The sequence below is a fragment of the Poeciliopsis prolifica genome, unplaced genomic scaffold, assembly GCF_027474105.1.
Source record: "Poeciliopsis prolifica strain line A6 unplaced genomic scaffold, Auburn_PproV2 SCAFFOLD002, whole genome shotgun sequence".
NCBI lineage: Eukaryota > Metazoa > Chordata > Actinopteri > Cyprinodontiformes > Poeciliidae > Poeciliopsis > Poeciliopsis prolifica.
In genome coordinates this window covers 16,898,631-16,918,310 of record NW_026562377.1, presented here as the reverse complement: position 1 = coordinate 16,918,310, position 19,680 = coordinate 16,898,631, and the positions used below count along the sequence as shown (strand labels likewise).

The 19,680-nt window shown below is 35.8% G+C and overlaps 3 protein-coding genes across 4 annotated transcripts; 2 read left to right on the top strand and 1 right to left on the bottom strand.

The window, feature by feature from the left end:
- The first annotated feature begins 1,553 nt into the window (after positions 1–1,553).
- On the top strand, positions 1,554–8,516 carry LOC129374329 (putative ferric-chelate reductase 1). Of its 2 annotated transcripts, XM_055052701.1 has the most exons (13): positions 1,554–1,623; positions 1,882–2,077; positions 2,888–3,036; positions 3,161–3,252; positions 3,345–3,564; positions 3,633–3,686; positions 3,811–3,903; positions 4,368–4,448; positions 4,544–4,635; positions 4,735–4,793; positions 5,531–5,683; positions 5,773–5,822; positions 5,936–8,516. In XM_055052701.1, exons 1-13 carry the CDS (start codon positions 1,621–1,623, stop codon positions 6,035–6,037), a joined length of 1,344 nt encoding a protein of 447 aa, XP_054908676.1. In that variant the 5' UTR covers positions 1,554–1,620; the 3' UTR covers positions 6,038–8,516. The 2 variants fall into 2 exon arrangements, with proteins under 2 accessions (XP_054908676.1, XP_054908686.1); XM_055052711.1 differs by lacking the exons at positions 4,735–4,793; positions 5,773–5,822; positions 5,936–8,516 and having other exon boundaries at positions 5,531–5,577.
- Positions 8,477–13,261, bottom strand: LOC129374262 (torsin-1A-interacting protein 2-like). The gene is made up of 8 exons (XM_055052592.1): positions 13,054–13,261; positions 11,645–11,764; positions 11,372–11,545; positions 11,039–11,140; positions 10,774–10,899; positions 10,535–10,678; positions 10,405–10,458; positions 8,477–10,296 (listed from the first exon to the last, which is right to left on the bottom strand). Exons 1-8 carry the CDS (start codon positions 13,121–13,123, stop codon positions 9,512–9,514), a joined length of 1,575 nt encoding a protein of 524 aa, XP_054908567.1. The 5' UTR covers positions 13,124–13,261; the 3' UTR covers positions 8,477–9,511.
- Positions 13,262–13,305: 44 nt separating this feature from the next.
- Positions 13,306–19,200, top strand: LOC129368983 (torsin-1A-interacting protein 2-like). The gene is made up of 16 exons (XM_055044204.1): positions 13,306–13,431; positions 14,044–14,140; positions 14,366–14,416; positions 14,546–14,635; positions 14,764–14,787; positions 14,965–15,074; positions 15,182–15,254; positions 15,384–15,514; positions 15,602–15,893; positions 16,020–16,043; positions 16,227–16,316; positions 16,444–16,467; positions 16,645–16,728; positions 16,862–16,885; positions 17,058–17,147; positions 17,885–19,200. The coding sequence occupies exons 2-16, from the start codon at positions 14,077–14,079 to the stop codon at positions 18,646–18,648; spliced, it is 1,935 nt and encodes a 644-aa protein (XP_054900179.1). The 5' UTR covers positions 13,306–13,431; positions 14,044–14,076; the 3' UTR covers positions 18,649–19,200.
- The last annotated feature ends 480 nt before the right edge of the window (positions 19,201–19,680 follow it).

Below are 19,680 nucleotides of genomic sequence, written 5' to 3'. Positions count from 1 at the left end.
AAAGAGCTAACTGCAAGTTGGGTTTGTTAATATATGCTTGTTCTAATTTAACCAAAAATGCATTATTTGTTTCTAAGTATTATAAAATGACACTGAAGCAAATAGAAGTGTGAGGCTTGCAAGTTGTTTTTTTTTAAATTACACACTTTTATATCAGAATTACATTACATTTTAAAATGCAGGGGCTGGTTCAGTTCATACTGTTAATTTTGATCCAATCAAATTTAAAGTCTGAAATTTGCTGTTTGTTTGCCTGCATGTTTTAAACTGATGTAATGCTAACTGTAAATTATGTGATTAGTAGTTATGGATATTTGTGCTGGTCTTAGCTGTCATTCACTAATGATATGTGCAAAAATATCACTACAATCTTTAAAGGGCTCAATGTGTTAGTATAACATCATGCAATTTGACAATAAACATAACAGCAATCAATGTGAACATGTTAATATGGAAATGACAGAATGAGTCTGTCTGTGTAGATAAAAAAGTTACTTAACCAACTAATATCTGCAAAAGATATAATGATGATTAATACTAACCTGTCATCACAGTTTGATAAACTGCAACCAGGACAACCAGTGAAACCACAGCAGTATTTCCAAATACGTAACCATGCTAAGCTCAAAACTCTATTTCTTTTTCACATGTCTACTTACTTAACTCTGTTGGTCATATTATGTGCAATGCATACAAATATAATTTCAAAACATTTAAACAACATGTCATAGATTGTCATATCTAAGACCCCAAATGCTGTAACTATTTAACACAAAAACAGTTAAGACCCAAAATATTCACAGACTAAGATTAAGAAATTAATTTTCATTTTATGTAAAACTGATTCTGACAACATTTGTTGCAAATTGGTGCTATGTAAATAAACTGAATTGAAGGGAGCTGAATAGGCTGTTTGGCGATAAGATTTAGAAAAAATCCACTTTTTGAATTGCAGCAGCATTTTTGAGGACTGGGTGCCATCTTCTGGTGGATTAAAGCACTGCATCCAAGCATGTCCCTTCAACTGTTTATATCATCATATAAATAAACAGTTAATGTTTCCCGTCAAATCATTTTAGTGGTTTATGTATTTACAAGGTTTTCCGTGGAAAAGGAAATGTCTCGATGAGGTTTGTTGTGAAGGTAGATCATGATTCATTTTAATTTGGTTTTCCTTTATGTCAAGCGTCTTTAAAACATGATGATAGCGAATCACAAATTCTTAACAAAGTGACCAAACTTTTATTTGCTGGGCTTTATCTTTTAAACTAAGACTGACTTCAAAGGTACATGCCTAAGTTTTTCATTTGCCACAGACACCAAAATGAAATGGACTTTGTACCCATGTGAGAAAAGAGTTCCCCTAATGTATCAAACCTAATGAAGAACGAAACTTATTTCTTGTCAGTTATTGCCACTCAACTTATTATTAGAAACAGTAAGTTAATATGTTATTTATCTTATGTTCCTGTTGCTGAGGGCGTGTTCAGTGGTTCGTTTAGACTTCCTTAATCAGTGTGTTGCTGCACAGCACACACACAACACAGTGAACTGCCACGGAAGAAGAACTTGTTGTTTTTTCCTAAGACATCCTTTAAGTTTCTTCAACTTTTGTTAAAAATGGTATGACTTTTTTTTTATCTCATTGAAGTTTAAAAATGTATATAAATATTTTAGATATTAATGAGATTGTTATTATCTTATTAAGACTATTATAATGTTATTTTATTGATGATACTTATTAAATGTTTGCCATGAATTTGAATCCATAGACATCAAGATAAACTTAAAAGTAATTGATTACACTTCTCTGTGAATCAATGTTATTTGGCCATTCTGAATTAGAAGTGTGTTATATTTTAACAACTTTACATTTTATAGATCTGGGCTTGGATTTTTATTGGCCTTACCTTCATCTCCAAGCTGCATGGGTATTCAAATGGCGACTTCCCAGAGGCGTGTGAGTCAATGAGGCCTCGTCATGGTCGTGGTGGGGCAGAGAGTCTTCCTGAGACATCTGAACCCCCTTACATGGTTAGTTACCAGCTCAGCAGTAACGTTGGAGACCCAATCACAGGTAACCAGAATGACTTCCTGTGTTCTGCTGCCATGTTTATAAAACCTTTGCTTTAGATGTAAACATATGGCAGGCTTGCTATCATATTTTTTATTATATAAAGCACTTTGAACTGCTGAAATGTGCTATGCTAATAAACTTGACTTAACTCACTCATGCTGTATTTTAAAAATATTGATCTTTTGGCCTTCAACTTACATAGATTTCCAGCCACAAACTTCCAGGCATTTAATTGGGATTTTAACTGATCACCTTAACAAACACCAGGTAGTACAGAATTGTGAAGTGGAAGAACTGTTTTATTTATTTGCTTTTCTATAAATAAAATGCATACAATTGGTGTTCAATTATATTGAGCACAATAATTTTAAGGGTTCTTGGAAGATGTGGTTCTACCAGTTTTGCACTTCCACCTGTTGAAATCTTAAAACATACATCTCTAAACAGTTGGATGATATTACTCAGCTATTGTGTGGACTCTATTAATTGTTCCTTCAGAAATTGGTTGATTGGTTGCACTGGACTGTATTTAAATTTTTTAAAGAGAAGGCAATAGATGGTAGATAAATGCACATCGCACTTTTCAGATTTCCAGTTGCATGTTGAAAACAACAGCTTTTCTTCCACAACACAGTAGTGCATGATCTACTTTAGACTGATCTATGATATAAATTCTCAATAATACTAAGGGCAGGTTGTAATTTTTATTTGACAAAATGTGCACAAGTTTAAGGACTATGAATACTTTTGCAAAGCATTGTGAAACCACATATTCACCATCTTTACTTCATGATAAATTTTAATTCACAGTTTCCCTCGAAAGCAAGAACGGTTTCATGTTTAGAGGATTCATGCTGGAAGCTCGTAACCTGAGCTTAAATGGTGACGGTCCCCCACTTGGGAAATTTATCATGCTTGACTCTGACCAGTCGATACTCCTGAAATGTGGCAATTCACAGGTAAGCTCAACTAATTCATAGTGATCTCCCCTGATAACCTCATTCATCTTTCACATATTCTGTCGTACTGGAGGGAATGAGTTTCAGATGATGTTTTCTCTTTTGTGATTTTTGCACTTGTCAGGACTCAGCTGTGGGTAATGCCCACAATCTGGCCAAAAGATTAGTCAAAGTAAACTGGACCGCAGACGGAGAAGAGCAAGGCATTGTATTCAGGTAACTTTTATACCTGAACATAATGTTTACATTTGTCCAATTTACAGTATCACCGTCAAAAGTCTGTTATTATCTCATGTTGCATCCTACAGAGCTACTTTCCTTGAATCATACTCAAAGTACTGGGAACGTGTAAATGTAACAGTGCTCAGACTCACAAGCACTCCAGAACCACAGACAACAACTGCAACAGCAACAACTGCAGCAGCAACAACTGCAGCAGCAGCAACAACCCAAATACATACAACAAAAGACATAATCACAACAGTACAAAGTAATACAATCCCAGCCACACACAACACAACAAATAAGGTAAATCAGAGTTTTGCAGTATTGCCGGAGTGACAGTATTCTCGTTAACCTTTTTCTTTTTACTCTAGACAGTAATTATTCTTCTGATTTGCGTGGCAAGTCCTCTAGCGGAGATGAGCATGGTGAGTGATCTATAGGAAAGTATAGATGAAACCATGATAAGCATTTATTTAAGCTGTGATGTTCTTTTGAAAACACCAAACAAAGCGTACAAAAGTAAAGTGCTCCTTCCCTGTGTCTCATCAGCAAATACCTATCATAATTATGGCTGTCCATCTCACATCATCATTGTGTCATCACTTACATCTCACAACATCGTTTTGTCATGACTTATGTAAGGTAAGACAGGAATTGATGGATTTTTTGGTGTAAGTTCTTACAGCTTCTGGATTTAATAAATGTTAATGCTTGTTAAGCTTTGATAGATGACTCTTGTAATAGTAGCTGCTCTAAACCAGGAGTTGAAATGGGAAAAACTGACACCAAAACAAGTAGAGGACAAGAAGACAGACAAAAGAAGTGTATTCTCTGTCTGAAATTTAATAGCACAACAAGGTCATTTAAACATTATATATCTCTGAATTAGTGGAAGATTCCTATATTTTTTTTACATTGTGGATGAGAGGAGTATAGTCTCTGAAAGACCAAATCAGAAATGTTCTTGTGCAATACAGGATATTGATGTCATCAAATCTCCATATCCATTCAAGGTTTTTCACACTTCGATGTCAAAAATATGCATTAGTCAGGTTATTTAAACTATTATTAAGATGTGTAAAATGTGTTTATTTCTGTGTTTGTAGAAGTTCAGGATTGCAGGCAGTTCACTTTCTGTTTTGTTTTCCTTGGCAACACTCATTTTATCCTTGATATACAACTCCAGAGTAAGTACTAATCATTGATGCAACACTGCGACATGTGAGGACATTTCTTGATCATAAACAGCTTATTTTTATTTGCGCAAACTTTCACATTTTAGGATGTCATTATTGGCCTTGTGAGTGTTGTGCTGGCGATTAGTTCCATGGAGTGGATCCTTGCAGTGCTGCCTTTGGGACCAAGCCATGAGCTGTGAGTTGAAGCCTTCCTCCTGCACAAAAATATTTTCACTTTGACTTTATCTTGAACATTCACCAGCTAACTATTCTCCGTTTAATTGCTTTGGTTAAGAAATGAACTCGTTGACTGTGCCCTTTGGGTGTGTTTTGTCTTCCACCAAGTTTTAATAAGTAAGTAGTCGTATATCAACCAAACGTCTTTTGTGTTTTCTTTATTTTTAGAAAATAAAATATATATACTGTATATATATAACAGTATGACATTTGGGATAACGTTTATCAATTGCTGGTGCAAAAATATAGAATTACTCTCACATAGCTCATAAATCATTGGCCATGAATGAATTACAGTAATCTTCAAATCATTTGCACCTGTGGTAAACCAGCATCAAATATTTTCATCCTATTGCAGGAGCTAATCTGGTTGTAAAGTATGATGTGAAATTATTTGGTTGGAATATACATTAGAATATTTGGAATAAAATCACTAGTAGCATATAACAATAACCTGCAAATGAGTGCAACTTCATTTGTCAAGAAACCTTTGACACGTTATCACTTCCCACTTCGTTGGATATGAATATAGGTTGACACAAGAGAAAATCCCAATTATCTTAAGACTTTAATACAACTTTTCACTCATGATATTTATGAAGGGTGCTGTAAGTGTAATTATTTTTGATACATATCGTGGTTCTGAGGGTTGATTTTTTTTTTTTTACTTTCACATTTTCAAATTTCACATTTCCTTGTCATTTTAGCCAGTCCAAAGAACCTTTCTAATGTCCCAGTGTTTTGTTTTTTTTCAATACAAAAGATTAAACATTATAAAAGCTAAAATGTAAAGCACTGCCAACCTGTATAATATACGGCTCAACAGTTTATATTTTCAAAATTTATCCACACAGATGTTTTTCTCTATGTCGGAATCAGCAGCTTGTTTGAGGAATGGGGACAAACAACAAGAGTGTTTTGGCTTCTGATTGTTCACACATCCTTGACAGTAGTTTGGAATATGGTGCTCTGCGCCAAGAAGAAAACATTACTGCAGAAAAAAAGAGGTGAGTAATTTGTCTTTCTCTCAAAAAATGTTAATAACGTACTGCTATATGTTGTGGATTCATATAAAAATAAACAACTTTCATTACAGTTTCTGTCATCGGTAAGACTAAATACAATCAGCATCATAAAGGAAACAAGGTAAAACAGTGAATGTGATACAAATAAGTTTGCTCTGCTTTGAATGCTTGAATCCCTACAAATGTTTTACTTTACAATACTAAAATGTTCATATATCTGTTTCTGGGTTTCAGGAGCATCTCTCACCAAAAGGAGTGGTTGTTGTACTCTGTTCTGTTACCCTGGTGGTTTTGAGCACATCTCTGTCAGTACTAATCTTTGTTGACTATTTTTGATGCTGAGGAGCTGCATCAAAAATAGACTTATTCACACACCTAGTAAAGAAGTGGGTGGGGGGAACTTAAAATAAATCAAACGTTCTCCGACAGTGACTTTAATTATTATTATTTCCTTTGCTTTCTTGTTTACTGTAAATGGTTGCTGGACAAACTTGACTCCCTGTACAGTCTTAATTGGACACTTCATGTCATTTAAAACATGTGATCACTGCTGCAAGACAGACAATGTTGATCTTCTCACTTCTAAACATTATCTGTCTTACTTAAATGGCATGCTCATATTTTTCCCAATTTAAAGAGAGGCTAATAGAATTGAATTACTGTTTAATGTGCAGACTCTTTGTTCAACTTGTAAAAGCAAATTACAATTGGGATTTTTTTTCTCACAAAAAATCCATGCATTCAAAAGATTATAAGTTAAATACTTAGACATGTAAAAGTCGACCTTTTTACAACTTTTTCCACATCTTCACTGGGTGTGCGAATAAATGTAGGCTATGAAGAATATTGGAAACAATATACAATATAGCATGTTTAATCAAAAATATGGACATATGCGCCCTTTCTCCCTCTTTTAAAGATGTTAATAATTTCAAAGATTAATAAAAGTTGTTATTTATATGTTAGAGCCTTAACTGAAATGCAGAAAGCTCCATTGTTCAAACTGAATACTATTTCCACAAAGTTGTCTCCATTTTTTGCCACCATGTCAGCGCTTATCATTAGTTCAACATGTATCAATGGTAAAACATTTACTTTGGTTCCGGTATCATCTTATAAATGTGTATGTTTTTCTGGTAAGCTCAGGTCATCCAAAGGGATGTTTTCAATCACCAGTGGAATATTTTAAAGGCGATGCTGAGATTGAGTAGCTGCATGCAAAAAATAGCTCACTAAATCACACATATCTTTAAGATAATGGAAAAAAGTGGAAAGGTTGTTACAGCCAGAAGTAGCAAAGGGTGAGATTAAAGTAAACTGAAGAGCATGCCGTAAAACAGTTTTATTGACTGTTTAAATAGGTCAGCCTGTTGTTGATCCTTTGCACTCTTCCGTGCTTTCTTCAAAGTCCAATAGTCAAATGTATGTTCTGTTTCTTATATATTTAACAATACAATATTTATGATTTTGTACATCTTTTATAAGAAAACAGCATTTATATTTATACATTTCCAATGATTAACTCAGTTGTTAACGTCGACTAACTGAAGGTGACATCTTCTAAATTTTCTTCAGCTTCCTAATTTCTCACAAGTCCTGCAGAATCTTCTCATATTGGGGCAGATGTTGATTATGTACTACTGCTGCCATGAAAACATGTCAGTCAAAAGACCCAGTGCTTCTGTCTTGTGATCTCGGTTAATAAAAGGTGTGTCTCTGTACGTACGTTCCTGAGATATGTTGTAAAAGATTCATCTGCTTCTCTGTCAATAAGCCTTTACTTCCTGGTTTCATAACTGAAGTTTGTTGTCCTATTTTCTTCACTGCAAAGAAAATTTCAAAAAGTGCGTCTTGTGGTTTTTAAAAAGGCAGAGAAGGCCTTTATTTGACAGCAAAAATTAGTTTAATCATAGTCACATCTCAAATTAGACCTTTTATTTTTTTCATTAACTGAATTCAAAAAGTAGAGCTAATGTTAATATTTAAACCTAAATTCAGTTTGGCAGGAAATATCAGTCCAATGAAGAAATGTCTTTTGTTCTCAAATCTTTTGGTTATTACCAAAGCAGTCATGAACATGATGACTACCATCTTACATTCAGTTACTGACATCCTCCTTAAAAGGTCATTGTTAAAGAAGCTTCCTGTTCACAGTGCTGCATCCAATTATATTAATAGAAAAGTTAAGTAATTGTTGATTAGTTTTGGCCAGGTCTCTCTTTAAAAAAATTTTTTTTCAATCTCAGAGGGACATACATGGTTAAATAATGTTATATACTTACTTCTTCCTACAGTTTGAGGTAAGCAAATCATAACTTTTTAGTGTTGCCAAAACCTGCTTCAGGGCTCAACCTTTAGTCAGTTTCATTTTTAGTTTACGATTCTGACTGTAATGTGGTTTGTTTTCTATGCTGTACATTGTTCTGTATTCTGATCGATTACCTTTCTTGTGAAGCACTTTGTGACAGGACATGGCTCAAGAAATTGAGTTTTTTTTTTGTCCCTGTTTGCATCTGGATTTTTTTTTTATGTCTGCTGACAAATAGCTTCTTTCTTGCCAAGTGACCTTCCAGCCTATATTAGAACATGTGACCAGCTTCAGCCAGCATTTTCACAGTCATAGGCTTTTGTTCTTGGATTGATTTGCACATTTTGGACCAAAGCAGATTTATGCTTAGGACATAAAACATGTCTCCTTCATTGACAGTTAAATATTTAACTTTGTAAAAAGTTGTAACTTCTTATCGTCTTCAAGCCATAATCACCTAGTTGACAATAACAAGTACTTGGAAGATGTCACTTTGTGTGTTTTGAATCTATACACCACTTTCTTTTTTTTTTTTTTTTTTTTTTACTGAATTGCTGAAATAAACGATTCGATATTAATTAAAGCTTTAGACAACTGACTGAATATCAAAATAATCTTTATTGAAAATATTCAAACATTCATATGAGCAATACACAGAAAAAATTACCTCAGAGAGATAATACAACAAAATTGAAAGACAAGAATTAAAACCTATATTACATATCAATTAAGTACTGTTTGGACACACTTCTGAGAAAACACCATAGTTGTGATGCCGGCCTGCTATGGTATGAGACAGATTATGAATATTGGGATGATCAAATAGTTTGTGTGTTTAAGGCACATTTTGTATTTGACATATTCAATCAAAAATATTTTTGCAAAAAAAAAAAAAAACTCACATAAAGCCGTAGGTTTTTTAAAAAATCTACCTCATTTAAACAGGATTCCTGGCATTTTGATCCTTTTCATATCCAGCATACAGTATATATACATACAACTATTAAAAAATAAGCAAATCTTAGAAGCATATCAACAAAATACATCTTACGATGAAACATCACACAAAAAAATGCTTGTTTTAGTAAAATCCAGTATTCTGGAAAAGAACGCTTAAAGCAAACAGACACGTTCAAAAAGAATTCTCCTTTTGTTTTGTCAAAAGGAGAATTCTTCTCCTTTTGTTTTGTCCCTTTTTCTAAAAAGGGACAAAACAAAAGGAGAAGTTGTTGTCTACAGCAAAATCGAGTGGGAAAACATCCTGTATATGTCAACGTCAAGTTATATAATGTTGTTAGATCTGATCTTTAAAAGAGGGGAAAAAAATCATGACAACACAAAAAAAATGCAACTTCAGTAGGTTTTCATTTGTCAATGCGTCCTTCAAACATTTTAAAGAAAATCTGTGTGTAAAACATGTCTAAAAAGACAAATTTCTGTGGTATATCTGGTCATTGTACCCATATCACCGCATCCTTATTAAAATAAAACAAAAAAATAACTCATTGGCATTCTTCCTGCTTTACTTCCGACACCACAGGCAGAATCACATGGGAGATGCGGCTCCACAGTCCGCCGAACTTGTCAATGTCCATTTCATTGAAGGAGGCTTTGCTTACAGAGTCCACCAGCTTTGCCTCCACGTGGCTCTGCACCAGCTCCTCCACCTCCTTCAGGTTCAGCTCGCTGCCGACCTCGTCTTGCGGCAGCAGCGCAGTGAACAACAGGAACGCCTGCTTGTAGGCGGCGGTCTCGTGATCACAGTAACGGTAAAAAATGAGGGTGGAACCCGGAGGCAGCTCTTCAAAGCGGTGGATGACCACCGCTGGTTTGTCTCCCTCAAAAGCCGCTTGTAGCTGGTTGTCGACGTCCAGCTTTACCTTGTCGCTGTCCTGGCCGGCTTTACTCGCCCCATCGATGAGGAGAGCAGAGCCATTAAGGGCAGATGAGTAGGTGGAGGCCAGGCCCCGAGCCAAGCACAGCAGAGTCCTCTCTGCCTTACGACCTGCTACCAAGATCAGACTCACTGGCTCGGTTGGTTCAGCAGTTTTAAGGTGCTTCGCCAGGTGGATCTGGGTTCTCTTCCACAGCTCTTCTCGCTGACTTGGGAATTGAGACTGGAGGTTTGACAAGCTGTCAGAAAACTTTTCTGGTATCGCTTCTCGGTGTTGTCGTCCTCCTCCTCCTCCTGCTTTATTCTGCAGCACAGGGAGGATCCGGTAAGCCAGCAGGGTGGCAGAGCTGAGCAGCACCAACAAAACCAAGTGCCATAAATACCAAAAAAACCCTGCAACGATAGGAGAGCATTTAGTTCCACTTGGAATCAATCAATTGTTATTAAAATGGCACTGCACAGAGTAACAAGTATGATAACGTTAATAAATATTTATACCACCTCTACAAGAATTTCCAGAGCTTATTTGAGTCCCAGCCATTTTCTTTTTTTCATCTTAAAAAAAAAAAGTGTCAGTGTGGAAAAACCTGTCAATGTCATCAGATTTTCTTCTTTGTTTAAACAAACATACCTTGTTTTGTCAGACCATCTGCCTTTTTTTGATCAGGAATGTTGTTTACACGTGGGTGAAGGAGGCTTGGGTGCGTTTTCTCCGAAGTTGAGTACACACTTTGGAAGACTTGGTTAGGTCTGGATTCAACCAGAGACGATGTGGCTTCATTTTTGACGCAAAAAGAAAGATAAATAAATGTTAATTTTTCTCAATGCAGCTTTGTGAACATAAACTTTCTCATAGAAAACACTGAGTACCTGCGTCCCTGGCCTCCATTTTTCTTCTATACTCATCCATGCTGGTGATCGGCACGGCAGGCCTGTTCTCTGCTGGTTTAACGTGTGAATGAGCCTTGTTGGGCAATGAAGGTGCTTTTACTTCAGCTTTAAATGAAAATAAGCAAAATCAGTTTAGGACCACACATTTATTTTCCCTCCCCAAATGTAATGCTTTACCTGCAAACACAGAAATAAACTAATCAAACCGTTTCATCTTGCTGTCTTGAAGTCAAAATATTCAAACCTTTTTTAGTCTTTGTTCCTTGCGAATCTTCATTGAGAGAAAGGGAGGGTTTGGATTTATGAAGGACGACACGAGGGGAAAGGTTCATCATTTCATAGCGGTCTGTTTTATACAGAAAAAAAACCCCCAGTAAAATCCATTAAAATTGTTTATAGAAACACTAGACATAAATTATGCTCAGTTTTGATTTATAATAGCTGTGAAAACTGGGAAATCTATACAATAGAAATAACAACCACAATAAATTATTAATCATAATCTTAATTACCTCAGAGGGTTCATTGTACTCTTTTGTCTTTCCATTTTATTTTTTTTATTAAATGTAATTCTTACCGTTGTAAGTTTTTGGTTGACTGGTTTCTTTTAATGGCTCCTCAACCACATCCATTTCCAGGTCCTCGCCGTTCTCTGTGTCTTTGACCGATTCCTGGACTTCCATCTCATCATCGCTAAGGTTGTCACCCTGTTCCTCTCTGGCATCCAACCGTCTCTTCTTGGTAGGAGACTCTGTTCAATAACAATTCAAGCCACATCTGAGCACCATAATTAAAGGTGGTTCTAGTTACCTTTATCTGAGGAAATAAACTGAAAATTAGAGCATTCCACCTTCATCATCCAAGCCGTTCTCCACATTTTTTGCAGCTTTAGCTTCTGCCGATGACTGAGGTTCTGACTTCTTTCTGGTCCTTTTCAGAGGACCCCTTGGAGTTGGCTCAACTACAAGTACTGTAGAGGAAAAGAAAAGCAATTACACTGTCACATGGCACCTCTTAATGTTTAACAGGTAGAAAAAGGTCTTCAGCAAAACTTCTGAGGGTGACCTGATTTTTATCTTTAATGTCCAGAGGTCCCATTTTCTAGTACAACCTACTCTTATCACACTTTTCTAATCACTATTAATTTTTTTCAGGAATCATAGAGCAAATTATCCTTGATAATTTGACAAAAATCCCAGTCATAAGAAAGAACAATTTATGCGCTAATTCTTAGAGAGGTAATGCTCCCTAAACTCCTTTTAGCATGATGCAAAGTGTTGATCAGACTGGACCGAATGTCTTTTCCTCATTGTGAGTCATTTGTTACTATCTGTTCCCATAAACCGGCTGTGGGAGTCAAATACATCTCCCAGTGGGATTAATTACTTACTTTAAATATTTGGGCAAACTTCAGTGTTTCTATTTAAAATGTGAATAGCAAAAAATAAATAAATAAAAATAACAAAACAAATACAGATTTTTATCCTCTTGTTGAAAACTAGACATAAAATGCTGATAACAGCAGTTTGCATACTGGAGACCAAAGACTGCTATCATATAGAATAGAAACATGACATATTTCTTTTAAGAAATTACTGCTGAAGTACTTTATTAGATTACTTAATAATAATAATAATGATAATAATGCTATTGGTTATACGTAGTTTTACAGTATTTTGTACAAATGTGTTACAATAATTCATAAAATGAAAATGCACTAAAAAGCATTACAGTTATTATCGGTCATTATCACTTAAAGAATAATAATAATAGCAATTATTATTATTGGTAACAGTATTTTACAGTGACAGAAAAATAAGAGTATAAAGAGTAAAAAAAATCAAATAAACAACTGCATAAACTTGATTTCTAAGCTATACTAGTTCAATAAGAACAATAACATATATTTATTACAAAAAAAACATATTAAAGGTGATTATAATTACCACAATAATTAGTTACTTATTTCCCTTCCTCGCATATGCCCCTCTGTTTTGTCTATTGACAGGGATAACTGCGGATGATTCACCTCGTCGTGATTAACAAACAGTTGTTTAGTGCACGAAAGTAAAACCGAAAATGAAATTTGAAAGTCGCTCATAACTGTTAATTTAACCTCAGATTCGGGGTATAAATTTGATTTATTTGAATTAAATAGTAAGCATTATAGGATCACACATTAATTCCAACTTTGATTTTCAATTACAGTAGAGCTATGAAGCTAAGCTAGCTGAGGAGCATCACTGTCAGTTTGCTCACCTTTGCCCGTCCGCCTTAACGATCGTCTTAATTGGCCCGGAGCCTTATTTTTAGCCGCCTTTGAATCCATTCTTGTTCTCAAATTGATTGGATGTCGCTTCAGATCAGCAAAAATTTAAACAAAAAAGTGAAACATCCTGACATAAAACAGATAGCAGCCAGTCTGTGCGTAAACTTCTCCGTTTTGTTGCTGGGGAAAAGTTTCAGGTCCGGACTCGTTGAGTTCTATCACTGTAACGGTCTTCCGCTCTAGAAACAAGGGCCTTGCTGAACGTTCCGCCCTGGGAGTAAACAGTTGAAAGAGAAACTCCAATCCAAAGGATAAGGACTCCCTCTAATCAACGGAGATGTCAGCGGTGGAATCTTTTCTATGAATTGGTAATCTTGGATACTATATCAGTTACGCTTATTCGTTTTTAATAGCTCAGAGGCTCTACTAATATATAAAAGCTTTGTGGTCACTGACTAAATCCGTCAGCTTTGCTAACACTAGCAAGCTTCTTAGCCCTTGTCACCTGACCTGAGTCGCGTCATGTTTCTGATATACTCACCTTTTAGTAGGCAGCTCGTACCTACATTATATATCTAATTTATTTCGAGAATGCCTTGTTCAAACCACATGATAAAAGCGAGTAATTCCAGTTTTATTTGCAGTGTGCTAGCAGCTACTAGCTTTTCATTGAGTTAGCTGTCATGTATTATGGTGTACGGGGAAGTCAAGCAAAGGTTGTTGTGTTTATTTTGGCTTTTAGTTTACTATTAAATGTTTTTTAAGTGCTATAAATTAGAACACTTGAGGAGTTTTGAGTATTTCACAGATTAGTGGAAAAAAAACTTCCTTATTGCATGTTATTCATTGACAGGTGTGATTCTTTACAGCGTCACTTTGAACACTTTGATGACAAGCTGTACACCATGTGATGCTGAAACACTTTTCCGCGTGTCTCAGCAGTGCAAATCAAATGATGACATATTCTTGTGGTTTATCAGGTCTCAAATCCCGCAGCGATCCTATCCAAAAACATGGAATCACCACCGAGCTATGAACACCCAGAAGGCTCTGCAGATCCCTCTGCTGAACTGTCAGGTATTACTTTAATTGGTTTAGTATATTTACAAAATGTTGTCAGCTGTGCTTTATTGGAATATGTTTGTTCAGATCTCTGATCTAGTTTTTAAAGGAGCAGTATTATGTGTTTACTGGGAACATAGTGTCATTTTGTAGCATAATCAAGTAACTTACCTTCAGTTGTTAAAAAAAAACAACTACTGAAAAAAGACATTGTGCTTCATTTTATTCACAATAATACAGCTACACCTACAGGTGAGGCTACAGGGCGCTCTTCTAATGATGTAGAAGAAGGTAAGGAAATTAAGATAAAATGTTTCTCATCACTTCTCGATCTGGAAACATATATAATTTTTGACAAAATTATTGTGTTGAGCACATATAATGTTCACATTCAATTTTGTTTTGCTGATGTGGAATCAGAAAATGGCCAACAAACTGTGGACAAGGACTCTGGTCGAAAAGCCATTGATGAAAGTCAAGACAACTCATCGAGTAGTGAGAAATTAACAGGTGATCATCAGAGTCTGAGTGTTACTACAGGTTATTTCTCAGTATGATATTTTCTGTGTGATTTTCTGTGTATTATCTGTGTTTCTCTATGAACTCTACTAATAAAAACATTGTGCTTCATTTTATAGACAAAACTACATCTATCCCTACAGGTGAGGCTACAGGATACTCTTCTGATGATGTAGAATCAGTTGGAGGGAGTAAGAAAATTAAGATAAAATGTTTCTCATCACTTCTCGATCTGGAAACATATATAATTTTTGACAAAATTACTGTGTTGAGCACATATAATGTTCACATTCAATTTTGTTTTGCTGATGTGGAATCAGAAAATGGCCAACAAACTGTGGACAAGGACTCTGGTCGAAAAGCCATTGATGAAAGTCAAGACAACTCATCGAGTAGTGAGAAATTAACAGGTGATCATCAGAGTCTGAGTGTTACTACAGGTTATTTTCAGTATGATATTTTCTGTGTGATTTTCTGTGTATTATCTGTGTTTCTCTATGAACTCTACTAATAAAAACATTGTGCTTCATTTTATAGACAAAAACTACATCTATCCCTACAGGTGAGGCTACAGGATACTCTTCTGATGATGTAGAATCAGTTGGAGGGAGTAAGAAAATTAAGATAAAATGTTTCTCATCACTTCTCGATCTGGAAACATATATAATTTTTGACAAAATTACTGTGTTGAGCACATATAATGTTCACATTCAATTTTGTTTTTCTGATGTGGAATCAGAAAATGGCCAACAAACTGTGGACAAGGACTCTGGTCGAAAAGCCATTGATGAAAGTCAAGACAACTCATCGAGTAGTGAGAAATTAACAGGTGATCATCAGAGTCTGAGTGTTACTACAGGTTATTTCTCAGTATGATATTTTCTGTGTGATTTTCTGTGTATTATCTGTGTTTCTCTATGAACTCTACTAATAAAAACATTGTGCTTCATTTTATAGACAAAAACTACATCTATCCCTACAGGTGAGGCTACAGGATACTCTTCTGATGATGTAGAATCAGTTGGAGGGAGTAAGAAAATTAAGATAAAATGTTTCTCATCACTTCTCGATCTGGAAACATATATAATTTTTGACAAAATTACTGTGTTGAGCACATATAATGTTCACATTCAATTTTGTTTTGCTGATGTGGAATCAGAAAATGGCCAACAAACTGTGGACAAGGACTCTGGTCGAAAAGCCATTGATGAAAGTCAAGACAACTCATCGAGTAGTGAGAAATTAACAGGTGATCATCAGAGTCTGTGTTACTACAGGTTATTTCTCAGTATGAGATTTTCTGTGTGATTTTCTGTGTATTATCTGTGTTTCTCTATGAACTCTACTAATAAAAACATTGTGCTTCATTTTATAGACAAAACTACATCTACCCCTACAGGTGAGGCTACAGGATACTCTTCTGATGATGTAGAATCAGTTGGAGGGAGTAAGAAAATGAAGATCAAATGTTTCTCATCACTTCTCGATCTGGAAACATATATAATTTTCGACAAAATTAACATGTGTTGAGTAATGTTCATGTTCAATTTTGTTTTGTTTTGTTTTGCTGATGTGGAATCAGAAAATGGCCAACAAACTGTGGACAAGGACTCTAGTCGAAAAGCCATTGATGAAAGTCAAGACAACTCATCGAGTAGTGAGAAATTAACAGGTGATCATCAGAGTCTGAGTGTTACTACAGGTTATTTCTCAGTATGATATTTTCTGTGTGATTTTTGTGTATTATCTGTGTTTCTCTATGAACTCTACTAATAAAAACATTGTGCTTCATTTTATAGACAAAACTACATCTATCCCTACAGGTGAGGCTACAGGATACTCTTCTGATGATGTAGAATCAGTTGGAGGGAGTAAGAAAATTAAGATAAAATGTTTCTCATCACTTCTCGATCTGGAAACATATATAATTTTTGACAAAATTACTGTGTTGAGCACATATAATGTTCACATTCAATTTTGTTTTGCTGATGTGGAATCAGAAAATGGCCAACAAACTGTGGACAAGGACTCTGGTCGAAAAGCCATTGATGAAGTCAAGACAACTCATCGAGTAGTGAGAAATTAACAGGTGATCATCAGAGTCTGAGTGTTACTACAGGTTATTTCTCAGTATGAGATTTTCTGTGTGATTTTCTGTGTATTGTCTGTGTTTCTCTATGAACTCTACTAATAAAAACATTGTGCTTCATTTTATAGACAAAACTACATCTATCCCTACAGGTGAGGCTACAGAATACTCTTCTGATGATGTAGAATCAGTTGGAGGGAGTAAGAAAATTAAGATAAAATGTTTCTCATCACATCTAGATCTGGAAGCACATATAATTTCTGACAAAAGTAACATGTGTTGAGCACATATGATGTTCATGATTATTTTTGGTTTATTTTGCAGGTGCGGATTCAGATGAAGGTAATAGGTTTCCACCTGGCCAACAACCCAATGATGAAAGTCAAGATAACTCAAGTAGTGAGAAATTAACAGGTGATCATCAGAGTCTGAGTCTTTTTTTCACTTGTATTCTCTATTTTTGAAATATATCCACTGTTTGGGGATTTGACTTTCTGTCTCTAAGTAGTTTGATTAAACTGGCTAGGAAGAAAAATATATTATTTGACCTAACAATTTAAAAATATGATTACTACTTTTGTTTAGTGTTGCACTTATAGATTTACCCAAAGGGTATTATTTTCAGACTAATGATAAAAAGCCTCATCGACAATCAAAACCTGATGGCCATTTTTAGTCCAAATGGTCCTGCAGGTTCTTATTTCTTTCTGTATTTTATGTTTATTATCTAAAAGAGTTGACTACAAGCCTCATTTATAGTTTTTGTTGTCTGTGCTTCATGAAATAGTCACTTTTGCTTAACATAAAAATAAACACAAAATATAAACTTTGCAACAACCAATGAACAACAAAAATGTCTAAAAATCCGTCAAAAACAAAGAATTCAGTGAAATTGGAGAACCTCCACTTCATTTATAAAGCCAAACTTTGTTTTTTTTTTATATTCTCAGATTTGTTAAAAACCTCAGCAGTGTCTCAAAAGGAGTGTCCAAATGAAGAAATAGAAAAACAGAAGATAAAGATGAGCAAAAGAGTAGATGTTGAACCATTAGTGATTTTGTTTAATGTTATTATGATACAAACATTATAAAGATGTTGATGGGTAATTGTATAAAATCCCTTGTAAGACGCATCTAAACCTCTCTTGACAGGACGCAGAACACTATTGGTAGGAGTGGCTATAGTGGCACTTGTTGCCATTGTAGCACAGTATTACCACCAATCCAAATCTCAACCTCAGAAGACTGATTGGCAACAGGTAGATGTTTTCCTCAAGCACATGAAAAACGTAAAAGCGAAGTTTCCCAATCAGCGCGCTGAGCTTTGGAGCAGGAGTGAAATCCACCTGAAGAGGCACCTCCAGACCAGCCAACCCACAGAGCCTGTGAGCCTGATCCTGACATCAGGTGTCAGAGCCGAGAGGACCATGCGCTGCCTGGCTCAGGGTGTGGCCTCCGCCTTCTCCACCGCCCGCAACGCTTCCATCCTCCACATCGACGGAGCGGGAAAAGCCGGCCAAGACAGCGACCAGGTCAAACTGGACATTGACAGAAAGCTGCAAGGAGCTTTCGAGGGAGACAAGCCCGTAGCGGTGATTCACCGCCTGGAAGAGCTGCCTCCGGGCTCCACGCTCATATTCTACCGCTACTGCGATCACGAGAACGCCGCCTACAAGAAGACTTTTCTGATCTTCACAGTGCTGCTGGGTGACAAAGAGGAGATCCCGGCCGAGATGCGCTTGAGCATCGTGGAGGAGATGGTGGACGATTACTTGCAGAAGAAATTTCTGTCTCACAGTCACCCGGTGTCTTTCGACAGGATGGATATCAATAAGTACGGCGGACTGTGGAGCCGCATTTCCCACCTCATCCTGCCGGTGGCGGCAGAGGACAGAATAGAGCATGAAGGATGCTAGAGGACTCAACTCTGTTCTGAGTTTTGGATCTGAGCACTGGAGTAGCACGCAGCTGTAAAACCTCTTACCGGGATATTTATTCTGGTGCTCCTTGCTGTGGTTTTAAACAATATTTTAAACAATGCATATTTGTAACAGGAATTTTACTGAAATTCAGTTGCATCGATATATTAGGTCTCATTCGAAAGTGGGACATTGTAAGAATTTAATTCATTGAGAAGTCTTTGACAAAAAGGCTTATGCGCTTTATTCTTTTAATCTTTTGTTGAATTCATAAGTGGGATGAGAAATGTTATTTGGATGTTGGAGCGGCGGGATTTTTAACTGCTACATTTTAAACACACTCAATGTAAAATAAATCATATTCACACAACTTTCACATAGAGCTGGCATCACATTAGGTTTATGATTTTAGTTTCTGCAATGACTGACTGGCACCATGTGCCTTAAAGTAGGCCTCTGATTTTCTTTGTGTCAACCATGTTTCGAATAGAAAAGGATACGAGTTAAATGTGCCTTAAATTAGAAATAAACACTTATTTTAATTTAAAAGGCCTGTTTTATTGTCTCTGAGGTGAACAATTTCATGGACCCTATACAGTCCGGAATTGGGATTTTATTTAAGCAATTTCTTTAGAAATGAATATAGAAAATCTATATTTTAGATTTTGACCTCAAAATCTAAAAAGATGAGTAATTTCATAAAGCCCACTATCATTGATTTGTCCATCGTCCAAACACCCATTTACCATCCATCGATGCATATGTCTACCCATGTATTGTTGTATCTGTTTATTCTTCTATTTTAGATTCACATATTTGTTTTTCCATGTTCCATAAAGTCTGGAACATGGAGTACCCAGCCAGTGACATGTTCTTCCCTTATTTTTGTTTTTTAAATATTGTCCTGGTGTAATATTCTGATCTTCAATGTCATGTTTTCATTAGTTTAGCTGTAAGCAAAAAAAAAAAAAAATTCAGTCGTGTAATTTATTGATTGGGTCTGTACACGATTTACTTATGTGTGAAAAA